Source organism: Quercus robur, chromosome 7 (genome assembly GCF_932294415.1).
Source record: "Quercus robur chromosome 7, dhQueRobu3.1, whole genome shotgun sequence".
In the NCBI taxonomy this organism is placed as follows: domain Eukaryota; kingdom Viridiplantae; phylum Streptophyta; class Magnoliopsida; order Fagales; family Fagaceae; genus Quercus; species Quercus robur.
Genome location: NC_065540.1, coordinates 28384316 through 28398562, shown reverse-complemented (window position 1 = coordinate 28398562; position 14247 = coordinate 28384316). Strand labels below are relative to the sequence as shown.

At 35.6% G+C, this 14247-nt stretch overlaps 2 protein-coding genes across 3 annotated transcripts in view; both read right to left on the bottom strand.

Annotated features, from left to right (window-relative positions):
- The window catches only part of LOC126693017 (pentatricopeptide repeat-containing protein At5g15010, mitochondrial-like), a 30051-nt gene extending 25533 nt beyond the window's left edge, over positions 1 to 4518 (bottom strand). For both annotated transcript variants that reach the window (XM_050388868.1, XM_050388869.1), the window contains exon 1: positions 2142 to 4518. In XM_050388868.1, coding sequence (XP_050244825.1) covers positions 2207 to 4048 — 1842 coding nt within the window. In that variant the 5' untranslated portion in view covers positions 4049 to 4518 and the 3' untranslated portion in view covers positions 2142 to 2206. The remainder of the gene's footprint in view (positions 1 to 2141) is intronic.
- Positions 4519 to 6760: 2242 nt separating this feature from the next.
- Positions 6761 to 13973, bottom strand: LOC126693016 (apyrase 2-like). Its single transcript, XM_050388867.1, has 9 exons — positions 13284 to 13973; positions 13069 to 13197; positions 12871 to 12927; positions 12664 to 12756; positions 8925 to 9130; positions 8535 to 8626; positions 7642 to 7856; positions 7342 to 7531; positions 6761 to 7231 (listed from the first exon to the last, which is right to left on the bottom strand). The coding sequence occupies exons 1-9, from the start codon at positions 13593 to 13595 to the stop codon at positions 7116 to 7118; spliced, it is 1410 nt and encodes a 469-aa protein (XP_050244824.1). The 5' UTR covers positions 13596 to 13973; the 3' UTR covers positions 6761 to 7115.
- Between the last annotated feature and the right edge of the window lie 274 nt (positions 13974 to 14247).

Below are 14247 nucleotides of genomic sequence, written 5' to 3'. Positions count from 1 at the left end.
TGGGCTGTGGTGGGGGTTTGGTTGTTTGTGTATCTTGTAAAGGAGACTGGTTTTGTGGAGGTATTGGAGCTTGTGGGGGAGGCTTATTTTGTGTAGGTATTGGGACTTTAGGTGACACTGGAAAAGGTTGTTGGACCTGAAACTGATTCGGCCAGTAGAGATGTGGTAGAAAAGCATGATGAGGGAATTGTGTCGGGTAAGGATAGAAAGGAGAAGGGCCAAAGGGCAGAGGGGTTTGGTAGGGGTGAAAAGGTGGTGGTGGTGAAGTTTGTGGATAAGGGAATGAGTATGGAGGCAGAGGTGGCCGAGGTTGTAATGGCGTTTGTAGTGGTGGTGTAGGTGGGGGAGGGTGGGGAAGAATAAAAATAAACTACAATATACATCATGACTAAGGAAAAAGAATGCTAATAGTATAATATTCACAATTTGACATATTCAGGCTATAAAACCATAAGCAAGTAAAAGAAAAAAAGCTTCAACTATTCAGCACTTATCAGATCTTGACGTATTCATTATTCAGCAAGTGCTCAGAGACTTCGACAATAAAATCAGAAGCTTAGTAAAAGAAAATAAATAAACAAAAAGAGAATGAGAGATCAATGATCAGTGACATGAGATCGTGCTGTCCTATCAAAGAGAACACATTGGTGAGCCAAGATCACGCTGATAAGGGTTGTCAGAGTTAAGATTGAGTGCTAGAGTCACCAATCAAAGCGAGACACACACACACACACACCACAAGGACGTGTAGACAGATTTCTCAATTGGTCGTTTATTGTTATTCCTGATGATCAGGCTAGGCAAGCTAATCTGCAACTCAAGAGTCTGTGGCAGCTTGTCTTGGGTGAGTTCAAAGTGAGGGTTTCTAAAATTGAATGATACAATTATAACCCTAGGAGTGAAGCCGAAGGGAAGCACATTCAACACCTAAGATGTTATCTTTTGACTTCTCTTCTAGTTTTCCTTGAAATTAACAATCTGCCAAAATATATAATTGCCTTTTAATGCACAATCAGCCGTCACTTCCATACCATTTGAACCTAAACTCTAATTTTCCTATACCAATCACTATTCTACCCTAAGCCTTCGGCTAAACAACCATATTTTGGGAAATATATTTTGTCCTAAAAATCCTTTAACAGCGTTCTCAATTTCCTGCAATTTTTGCACCACTCATGCTCCAGCCTCATTTAATTTTTATTAGTCAACTAAGCCTAATAACTCCTTTTCGCCTATCCAAACACAAAAGACACAATTTAACCACAAACTGAGCTCACAATTTAACAAACTGTAGACAGAAAATTTCAATTTATCAGTTCTTTCCTCATCATACATCAACTATAAAACAGAAATCCAATGGCAGTTATGTAAATCATACATAACTTGATCCTTCATTGAATAATCATAACTTGCTAATGGCCAAAAAAAAAGTTCAAAAATGACTGAATGAGTTAACCACAGTCTGATGGTACAAGAAAATGCACATTGATCTAGCTCAAATGGTACTTCATTGTAAGAGCAAGGCTGAGGGTAAGGTCATAGGTTCAAGACCCACCGGGTGCATGTAACTCGCCAATCAAAAAACGATACAAGAAAACATAGCATTTCCATATATAAAAAATTAAAGTAGCACTTATCCTTCAGTGCAAGTGTCCTTTGTAATAAATTTTTATTTTTTTTTTATTTTTTATTTTTTAGATATGATAAATTTTCAACTTGTGGTGTCTACTTCATGAAGATTGCTTTTTATCATCAAGCCAAAACAACAATTAGTTTTTGGTGTAAATGTATATGTGTTTATATTTTCAATTCTCTTTTCAAAATTTTTAACCTTTAACAACCATAACTTTTGTCAATTAGGTACATTAGGATGTTCATTGAAAATTGTAAGGCTCCATCATATATATTGTGTTTAACAAAGCATTGCCAGGAGTGTATCAATCGTCCATTAACAATGACACCATTTATGCACCCATTTTCTATATAAACCCAAATAGTAATTTAATTTTTAAGGCATGCACAGGTTAGGTTAATTTACCAAACACCAAAATTTTGGGTATTTACTAAGATTTGAAGCAACAAAATCGAATAGTCAGAATGCATCTTATATAGACGATGAGGATAAGAAAAATTCTGTGCACCTGTATGAAATCCATGCGCAACTTGGTGCTGAAGGTTGATAGGTACCCAGTCAAGACCTGAGATCCTATTTCTCCCATAAAGAAAAGCCCCGCTCTCTGACAACTCTTCTAGTTTCAGGTTGGCGTCGAAAATCTCTTGTTTGATCAAATCTCCTGGTTATAACCCTTGCATTCTTGCCTGACTGACTACAATCCAATCGATTGCGTTCTAAATCTTTCATCTGACACTCTGATATATGCTTACTAGACAACCAAGCCTGAAGCATCTCATCTGTCTTTGGTTCTGGTATTAAGTGTCTCTCTTTCATCTCTATGTAATATTTGTGGGCCTCCTCCAACTTTCCGTTCAAAAATAGGCCATGTATTAGCACAATATATGAGCTCCGATCAGGGTCAACTCCATTCTGAATCATCTCACTCCACAACTTGAAGACATTATCAAGTTGGCGCCACCGGCAAAATTTCCTAATCAACATTATGTAGGTATCAGTATTTGGGTGGCAGCCCATCTTTCTCATCTTTTCCAAGAGCACAAACACTTCATCCCCTGTCCTTAAAATCCGGAAGAAGGCATGGTAAGTCCGAATGGTAGGGGAGAGGCCACGGCATAACATATCATCAAAGACTTCTCTAGCTTCTTCAATTTTACGGGCCCTGCAGAGAGGCTTGATCAGTGAGTTATAAGAGACAATATTTGGAGCAATACCCTTATCTTCCATTGTTTTCATGAGATTGATAGCTTCTTTCACAAGCCTACCTTTTGCAAGAGCATGAATGACAGCATTGTAAACTTTCCTATCTGGAACAATCTCCATTTCCTTCATCCTGTTGAAGAGCTTGAGCACCTTATTCAGATTACATGCTTTTGAATAGCAAGATATGAGGCATCCATACGAGACAACATCATGTTGAATACCTCTCTTGCTCATCTCCCTCCAAATTCTCTCTCCCTCCCGGGGACTAACAATCACATTGCACCATCCATTGAGGATAATGTTAAAGCTCTTGGTATTAAATGGGAAGACATTCTTGTTGCAGAAGAGCATGTGCTCAGCGTCTGGCACGTTCTTGTACCTGCAAAGGGCAGAGAGAAGGCCTTGAAATTCATCAATGCCAACTTCAAACTTAAATCGCTTGTAGGCATAAAAAGTATTTATAGCCCTCCCCACGTCATGTACAGCACAATATCTCCTAATCATGATTAAGAGAGTCTGAGGAGTAACAAGAGATGGACTAGTCGGACTAGAACTCAGACCACCTTTCATTCTCATCTCATCAATCAAGGCCCATGCAGTGTCGAACTTTCTCATTTTCCCAAGAATAGAGATCATGGAATGGTATTCTCGCACGGAATGAGTGTAACCTGGCTGCTTGGCAGCCCATAGAAAGAAGGTGAATGCAGCTTCCCAGTTGCTGCGAAAATGTGAGAGCACCCCCACAACCAATTCTGATGAGGCAGTAATCCCACCACGCTCAAGCTCGTTTTTTGTTCCAGATGGATTGCTTCCCAGTTCACCTAATATACCAACAATAGTCCTTATGTCTCGGGTGAGACTCTCATCTCCTGAACTCAAAGGTCTGAAGTGTGTCTCATCATCTTCATAGTCTTCATCATTATCATCATCATCACTAATAGAAGCATCTTCTTTTGTTTCTATAATCAAAGGTACATTTGAGGCTGCATATGTTGAGTTTGGGGAAGTAGTAGAAGACGAGAAAAATTGCAGGTGGGGTTTCATAGCCATAGCAGAAAAAGTACTACAAGGGTTCAAGTTAAAAAGACTAGCAGGACTGATGGGCTTTACAACAACATAAGAGTAATAGAAACAGGTGGATTTGACATGGGTTTGAAGCAGAATTGAGAATACGGAGAGGTTAGAAGATCTTACTCTCATCATGTTCCGCATTTATACCCTACTGGATTGAAAGAAAGATCAACAAAAAAGCCTATAAACACGAGTGCGCACCAAGTGTTTGTGAGATTAACTAAACGAACTTAACACAACAACGAAGCACTGTTAATTGAAAACTCCTTTCTTCAACAAAACATCTCTACGTACAGTTTACAGTTGTGGATTTCGCCGGGCAACGAGTTCACCGGAATAAGAAGATTGGCAAATAGAGCGGTTCAAGAAGCAAGCGTTAAATGTTATATTTTGAGTGTAGAGTCTAAACTTGAAGTAAAACAAGTGCGCCTTCCTTCAGTCACAATAGAACATATAACGGAACAAATAACAATCGCTATTCGCACCACTTTGTTGCAGCGCATGTACGGTCTGATCCAATGGACAGTTCATGTCACAACATTTCAATTGTAGCTGATATTTATCTTCTTTTTTTGCCCTTTTGGCTCAGCACAGTAATGTTTATCATGGTGAAGATTATTTAGCCAAGTCATGCCACTCGGGTTTTTTTACACCTTTGTCCTAGTTTTGCTAACATTTTTGTTACGTAGACTAAAAGGCAAAAATATTAGTTATCTTCAACAACTTTACTTAATTTCATCATTTCTTTATGATTATTTTATTCCCTTATGAACTCTCAAATGTAGCTTAAGACTCCAGTTTCAAGATGTGGCAAAACTAATGTAGAAAAAAAATTCATATGCAACTCAAGTCTCCTCAAAAGAAAACCAAAAGAAAAAAATTAAAAAAATCTAAACGATAATTTCTTCCTCTCTCTAGCTTTTTCTCTAGATCAAGCCTGAATCGGGCCTCCACCGAGGTGGTTCTCTCTCACTCTATCTCGTTTCCTATCTCTCTTGGTCAAAACCATAGATCAAAGGTTGTGGGTTTAGGCTGTGGCTCTCTCGATCAAGATGAGGTGGTGATGCGTTTGTTGGGATTGGGTTTGCAAGTTTCGATCAAGATGAGATGGTGGTGCATTTGTTGGGTTTGGGTTTGCAAGTTCCGATCAGGATAAGGTGATGGTGTGCTTGTTGGGTTTGGGTTTGCAGGTGAGAGGTTCACAAATTTGTTTTGTGTTGGGTTTGGGTTTGTAGGTGAGACGTTTATGTGAGGATTTGAAGGAGTTTGTGAATTTGGTTTTTAAGACTCGAGTTCCACATGATTTTTTTTTTTTTTTTTTTTTTGAATCAGTTTTGCCACCTTTTGAAACTCAAGTCTTAAAGACCTGAGTTCCTTCTATGAACTTGAGTCTCTAAGACTCGATGTGCTACTTAACTAATATATTTGCTCTTTGGGATACATAATAAAAATGTTAGCAAAAATAGGCCAAAGGGCAAAAAAATCCCATGCCACTCTCCTTATCTTCAACATGTATCTAGTTTTGACTTTTTTTTTGCTAGGATTGAAACTAAGTGTGGGTTTGGATCCGCGTTTCCAAACCCACGTTTGCTTTTTTTTTTTTTTTTTTTTTTAAACTAGAGCTTGGTGACATGAACAGTGCACCAAGGCATATGAACAGTAAAAAAAAAAGAGTGAATAGTACTTTTTCACACATTTAAAAATTATTTTGCTACAGTGTTTTCAGTTTTCAGCAAAAATAAATTGTATTTAAACGGACTCTAAATGTTTCAAAATCAGCTAGGTTTTGTTGGTTTGGAGGTGAGTAATTCTAGTAATGCATCATTTTTCACATCTATCCAATGTGACAGATTGTGATTGGGTTGCTTATCAATTTTTTTTCTACTACTCACAATCTGCCACATCAGAATTGTGGCACTCATAAAGTTATAATTCCACATTTATTTTCACAACCATCTTATTTGACAAACTGTGACTGATTATCTGTCACTTTCACATATATTTATCACTTTTTTTTACTATTTACAATCAGCTACGTCATATCATTGCAAAATTAGGTGTAAAATTGTTCGTGGTCATAGAAATTTTTCAACAACAAGATACAGTCCTAGAATTTTTTAATTTATTATTATTATTTTGCTTTGGAGATCCAACTTCTATCCATCACACAAATTTCTAGGGTGTCTTACACGGAATAGGGTATGGAATGATGCGGCAAAAATCTAAATATATATTTAAAAAAAAAAAAACCAATTTGTAACCAATAATTAACCACTACCAGTTTTGACTACGAGTTCTTCTACGCCCACCATGTGCGCCTTGTGAGTTGTGAGTCTTGTGACTTTCCAAGTTCCACTGCTTTTTCACAATGAATTTTTAGAATTAGGGAGGCAAAAGCTGTAAAGTACGTCATATGAAACAAGGAAAAGAAACATGCTATTTTTTTTTTCCTTGGGTAAAATTTTTATCATGGTCGATGTGACCAGCTGCAAGAATTTCGTGCAAGTTTGGCATGAATTATTTTTGCTAATTTATTTTCGTTACTATTCCTAAATTTTACTATACTTTTTGATACTATTTATAAATTTTACTGTATTATTTTTAACTAATTTTTACTTTTATTTATAGTATTTTTAACAAAAAATTTTCAATTTCAACAAAATAAATGAACCCTAAACGATCGCTTTGTCTTAAATCGTCCTCCAACCATTCTGTGAATCACTATTCAGGCTAACTTATAAATTTCAAAGGAGAGATGCACGCATATAACTAGTGTGCACATTGAGAAATGGTCGAAATTTTAAAATTTTACCCACAAAGAAAAAAAAAAAAAAAAAGAAGGAAAACCAAACAAGATAAAAGTAGAGTACATTCAACTTCAAGTAAAAAAGAACAAGACAACAATGAATTGGCATGACCATTTTGTTTGTCCTGGGCAAACTAAATGAACTAATTGAATGGAATCATTTTCTCAGAAGCTATAAATCAGAATATTTCGTATAAAAATAATTACAAATTAAGATAAATGAATCTATACTCTCCCATTATTCCCAAAAATATAGACCAAAATCCAATTTCCAATTCAAACTAATACTGACTTTCTGAGCTTCATCAACTGTGGATACTTCAGTTCGAAACCTATAATGCCGAAGAAACACATGCCTCCAAAATTCTCAATGGGTAAATTAGCTGATGATGTCAGTAGCAATTATTTCAACGATGATACAGCCTCTATGGCACTGCCCAGTGGCCAAGCCGCTTCAACCAGGGCATCTTGATATTTGACTTGCTTCACCAATGTAATCTCCTGCCATGGATCCAGACCTATGCAAAAAATAAAAAAATAAAAAAAGTATGGAATGTTAGTCTTGGATTTTTTGGACAAAATATCATCATGAACTTGCACAAATAACTAAAATGTGACTGCAACCTACCAAATCCCTCTACAAGTAACGTATACTGGTACACAAGATCCATGCATAAAAATGGGAGATTGGCCTCATCAACACGTGGATATATGCGCTTCGCATCTGCAAGTTTAGTCTCACAAGCACGCTTAGCTGCTTCCTCAAAATCTGCAGGATGAACTTTCGCGATAGGAAGATTTGGATCAGCAAAGCCAGCCTGTATGTGTAGATAAGTTGTCAGCATTGCTATGCATAAGTATAAAAGTAAAACAAATTAACTTTTTCATTGTTATATCTCAAGCATCCAAATCACGGGTGATTGCTTACCTCAGCTGCCCTGTCAAAGAAAAATGAAGCAACAAAGAGATTCTTCTGTCCATCTCCACCCCCACCATTCCATACCCCACCAAATGTGCATTTCATATGCTTGCATGTTGATTCATTAACTTTGAGAGCATTAGAAACTATCCTCCTGCACTCATCCATGTTTGAGCCGGAGGAAGCAAATGCTTTATACTCTGTTCCTCCATATTTGTAAGTCCCTTGAAGAAAATAAAAAATGAAACTTTAAATTGAGAAAATACAAAGGCACACACACAGTTTCACTCTCTTCAATTGTCAATGCTAAATAAATATGCTTCAATCAGTCCAGACTCATGTGGCTGTAAAATTCTAAAAGCAGTTACCCAATCCACAAAATTTTCTAAGTATCCACATTAGAACATTGAAAGGGAAAGGAAAAGTTGAGAGAGAGAGAGAGAGAGATCAACTATGACAGTCAACAGAAAAGTGGGTAGCATTGACTTAATTAACAATGATCATATGACTTTATTGACCATGCCTGAATACCTACTACACTCATATCAACAAAAGAAAAATAGGTAATTTAACAGTTCTTCTCCGTGAATGTTCACATAGAGCCGCCTGATTACACATCTAAAGTCCTTGTCGTTTAACAATTAGCGCACGGCCACAAGTCTAGAGTCAACAGTTATATTGAATTGTAGGTTGTGCCATATGTTCCATTTAGTTTTAAAAGAAATTTACTTTAATGTTTCATACATGATTTGTATCTTCTTATAAAATATTATATACAGAAACAAATTATAAACACACCTTTACTCACTATGGTTTCAAAAATACACGGTTAAACAGAAGAGATGAAGATTAAAAAATCTGTGATGTCACAAAATCAGGCCTGGTGAAGGAGTTCAACCTACCATGATAGCCAACTAAGATGCACGGGTTGCTAGACCCTTCAGAAACCTTCAAAATCTCTGCTCGAGCTGCTAGTAAGCCATAATGCAAATAACTGTATACATGATGCAAAGCCCTTGTTACACCCCACATGGAGTTTTAGAAAAATTATAAACAGATGAAAGTAGATAAAAACGTTTTACTTATACAAAAGATCAAGGTATCATTGAGAAGTCAATGGAATAATAAGATAAATTTTGTAACAAAAATGAGAAGCTAATATGAAGTTACGTAACATTGCTCAATAAGCAAAACAAGGAACATCAGCAATAGTTGGGCCAATGAGCTAATACAATAACAATTCATCAATTATAAAATCATGAAATCAATTTAACTAAAAGAAAGAGGAAAACCTGTGAACATAGAGGTAATATTTTGTTCCCATCAGATGCATTTCCTTTACATATGTATCCTCTCCACCTGATATCTTTGGTGCATTTGCAGCATCTGTCTCCGAGATAGCATATGCCATTTGAACAGATCCACCTCCAAGGTCAACTACTCCAACTGTATTTGAATATTCCTTCCCCAAATTCCCCAGTAGATAGTTTATGGTCACCTGAAAGACAATCAGGCTATCAGCAACGTAAGACAAGATGGATAATCATGTATACTATAGTCCATTATAGTAGAATATACAAGATGCTAATATTCCATTCATTTTTGTAAGAATCTGCAGTGGCAGCAACATTCTTCTTGAATTTTTTTCATTCATGTTTCAGTCCTTGCATATGGTCAATAACATTTTATTATTGATGCAAAAGTACTCAATGTTAATTAAAGCAACAGATACCCAGCAATTCCTTTTTTATTTTTTATGAATAAATTTTTCAGTCCTTGCATAAGGGTAAAATCGTAATTATATTTTTCACCAAAATTCTACTTCTTACTTCCTTTCAATTACAGTGTATCAAAATTTGTGCCCAAAAGGAAAACACCTTCCTTCCCTACTTTCCTCCATTCAGTTTTCTTTTGTGTCAAATGGAAGAACTGAATAAGTATTTCTACCCCATTTTCTTTACCCTAATTCTCCATCATCCTAAAATATAAAGAAGCTTGTGCTCCATATTCCAAATTAAAAACTATATTCTTATGAGCTTAAGGCTTACACATCATAGATACACCAGCTATTTTTACGGTCCATTATTCAATAGACTCAAGATTCATAATTTTTAAATGGAACCCCACTGGAACATGTGCCTTCATTAAATTACCCTAGAAATTGTAAAAAGTGCAGTAGTAACTTATGATTGCAATATAGTCCTAAGCTTAAAATATGTCATGAGGACAAAGCAATGAGCATGCTTCAACAATGTTTCTTTTGATAGGAATATAATTGTTGAAAAGCATGATAAAGGGTGCAACCTTAGTTAAGATTTTGCAAGGTTGCACCCTTTATCATGCTTTTCAACATTTTGCAAGATTTTTAATTTTATTTATATATCCAAAAAAGATTTTGCAAGAGAAACACCAAAAGGGAGAAAATAGAGAGAAAAAGAGAGGGATAATAAAAATGTGTCTAAAATTACATTTAGAAGAATTAATAGTGCATTCATCATGTCAGTCCCAGAAAAGGGATTTCTAAAAAAAATTTATTTATAAAACTAGCATTGATCTTAGAAAATTGCCAATGAAGATTTCTTATAGGCTAAGGTTGATGGTCAAACTAAAATCATTTCCAACAATCAACTTGCTATTGTGATGGGAAGGGAAGCTAACAGTGAAGTCTGATTGCCAACAGAAGTCTTAAAGATTATTAAACAACCGATTGTGAAACCAAACTTTGAAAAGCTTCACAGTTCGGGCAGATTAAAGTAACTGGATTAGTCCAAGAAAAATAGTTAAGGTTTAATTTAGAATAGTTCCTACATTAAAATGCAAATTTTTTTTTAATGTGAAGGAATTTTAAAACAGGAATTTTATAATAAAACCCATATATAATGGAAATCAAATCAAGGTTGTAATGACAATCTCCAAGGAGCAATGTTGAGATGGTATGGAAAGAAGATAAAAAAGGATCTCTACAGTAAGGCACGGGCAAATGCCATGAACTCAACTAGTACAGCAACCAGAGATTAGGAGTTGGCAGGTTGATTCAATTTACTGATGACACTAAAATGTGGTGCTACAGAAACAGTTATCCTGCAATCTAAAATGCATGATGAACTATGCAAGTAACATACAGAGTTTTGTTAGAGCCAAGGTTGTTAAAATTACGATCCTACATAGGATTGGTGGAGGGGCTTTGAACATCAAACGTAGGATAGGAAGATCCTAGTTCTCTTTAGAAAAAATAGACACAAAAGTCATTGGTAATGATTATGTATGTTAAATAATCACCAAAAAAAAAAAAAAAACTACAGTCTATTTTTATACTTTATTTGAATACAACTCTATTAACCAAGGATTTTACATTTTTTTTTCCCTTATTTAACTATAAAAAATATATAAAAAAAATTATCAAAAGTTTATTAGTTAGAAACCAACTACCAATACAGCAAATGAAAATGTTTTCCCAGTTCCAAGTTCAACAACATTATAAGTTGATAACTAAAATAATTTAAATTAACTACATGCTTAATGTTTCCAAACAAAATCATATATTATATCATTAAAATTTGGACCTAGAAACCAAAATTATGCCAAGTGCCTCAACGACTTGGGTCATTTGAACAAAGTGGGATCGTAGGATTGTACAACCCTACCATCCAAATCACGGTTCTGATAACCTTGAGTGGAGCTATTTTGTCAACAAGAAGCTTTAAAGTCCATTATATGACCTCTCAAATGGAAAGGACAGTCAGTCTCTCAAACTGGCAATTCTGCCACTAAGAAGAGCATTATGGCCAAATCGGATTGTGGATTTAAATTTAACTCCCCAAATACAATTCCTCACTTTAGGATCTCTCCAAAAGGGTAATGATTTGGATTTTGGTTAAACCCAACTTTGACTTTATGGCACAAAATCCCTTGATTTCAGATAGTATCAATCTATTGGAATCTAACAAGTTCACAGGGAATCAGTGCCTACATGGGGCTTAGACAACTAAGGTGTAAAAAACAATGAGCTCAAAATCTGTAAACATAGAATTGTAGACTTGGGAAAGTGGAATGACCATGTGAAAAGCTGCCATCATCACAGTAATGCTTCATCATGGTTAACTCCATAGCCACTGCTTCAACAACCTTGTTCTCTGTAACTTGGGTTTATTGCATTTCAATAAAAGGGTTTTGTTTTCTTCCCTTCTTCTTTCGAGGTTATTTAAAAAGGGTATTCAAAGTTTTCAATCCATATCAATACAGGCTATATGGGCCCAAATTAATCGATCTAATAGACTTAGGACACAAATATGTGTAAAAGGGGGTAATACAGGCCTATACCATGGACACTGGCAAGAAATATTTCTATGGCTGATCGTTGTTAAATAAGTGGTATAAACTTTGCAAAAACTCAGCTTAACTTCTAAATTGTTTGGTATCACATGTAATATATTTGAGCTGAGCTTGAGTTCTTTATTCATTAGTAATGAGATTGTTAGAGATGGAAAAGATGGTTAATTCCTATGTCCAATGACATAAAAGTCAAAAAAGATTTTTACAGCTTATATTTTTTTTTTGATAAGTAGATTTTTATAGCTTATATTATTTTAGTCTTAGGCCATTTTTTAAATGAAATTCATTTTGAGCATGAGCCACATATATTTTTCTTTACTAATATTTAAAAACTCCTAGGTTGGCGAGAAAGAAGAACGTTCAGATTCAATATCATAAACATTTCTAATATACAAACAAGAAATTTCAAATCCCTCCCAAAAAAAAAAAAAAAAAAAAAAAAAAACAAAAGCATTTTTGAAATGACAAAATTTAAAGTTTAGGCATTCCAATTACATTAATTTGACATTTAAATCCTAGTTCCCAAATGCAATGCAACTGTAGTGAATATAAGCATGAGTTCTACATCTGCTCATCATACTAAAGTCCTAGAAGAGAAGAAGGGAAGAGCCCCATATCCTAAATGTCCAAGAAGTATAAATTCAAGCATTAGTTGAGGAATAAGCCAAGACAGTAGTGAAGTTTTATACGAAAACATACCCACTGGTAAGAACCTTCTTGAGTTCCATCAATAACAGCAACTCCATTGGCCTCCGATTTCAGGCTGCTTCTATGTTTCAGAAGATCCCTAACCTTAAAAGATGCAAAATTTAACGCCATTTAATAACTCGAAAACTATCGAAAGAGCATGGAGGATCTAAGCATCGAATAACAAATTTAAAAATACAAAACAAGAATTTGATTTACCGCTTGCAAAATTTGATTCGAAGCATCACCTTTCAAGGCCCTCAACCCTGCAGTTGCCTAACATTGGACATAAAAAAAAAAAAAAAAAAAAAAAAAAAAAAAAAAAAAAAATCCCAATTTCACTCAGACAAAAAAAAAAAAAAACTCATATAGAAATGAAAGTATAGTTATATATCTAACAAAAGAAACACAACTGACCCCAACACGAACAGGCGTCTTGGCACGCAAATCTTTGGGAACAACAGCTTGTGCTTGATCCAATAAAGTCTGCAGAGAATTCGCAGCCTCCCGGGGATCATTGGCATATGCACTCAAACCCGGCTTTAACTATTAACAACCCAAACAATAAACACTTGTTCAATTGTGAATTGAAATGAAATCCAATTGAAAAGCAATGGGAAATGGAAATGTACCTGTTTGAACAACTCTAGATCTTTTCCAATGTGGACAAGTTGAAGATTGTGATCAAAACAAAACACATGAACACGACTACCGGAACTCCCGGCGTCGAAAATAACAGCGTATGATCTCGGAGAATCGCGATCCGATGGGACCTTACGGTTACGAAAGTCAGACAAGGAAGCTGAATTGTTGACAGGCATGATGAAGAGGACGAAGCTGATGAGGAAAAGAGGGACCGAAATTATCAACAACACGCCTTTGTAGCGGCGGATCTTGTCGCCAAAGGACTCGTGAGAGTAACGGAGACCCGGTCGCTTCAGCATTTTGTGGTTGTCGAATTCGAGATTTTGTTGTTCCGTTGGAGATGTCGATTGAACCTCTAGGAGCTCCGCCGACGATGGGGATCTGTACCGGATCTGCCCGTTTGTGGTGGCGGCGGCGGCGGCGGGTGGAGCCTTTGAGGACTGCGGTTCCTGTACCGGCTCCAGCTCTCCCGATTTCGACACCCACACTTGTTTTTTATTTATATACTAATACTATTTTTTGGTTGAAACAAAAGGCACAGCAAAATTATGGAAACCAAAATATTGAAAACGTTGATAATGTGGAAAAAAAATTGACAAGTCGAGGGGATTCGGCAAATTTAGAATGACTTTTTTTTTTTTTTTTTTGTGAGGCTGAGAACCTGAAGGTTGGGAGAGACAGTTTAAATTCAAAGTCCCTTTAATTGAGATTTAAGAACTGCGTAGCGTACTATTACAACTAACTACTAAAATAACTTCGCCTTTTACTGTCACTTTTGCGTTAACTTCTTCTCCTTAACGTAAACACAAACACAATTTTTACCGCAACTTTCAAGTGTGATATTGTTTTGTCACTTTCACATAATTTTTTTTTTTTTTTTTCCAACCAAAATTATGGCCAAAATTCTATACTAAATACGGAAAAAATGGACTTTTGCCTTTATTTTTTAAA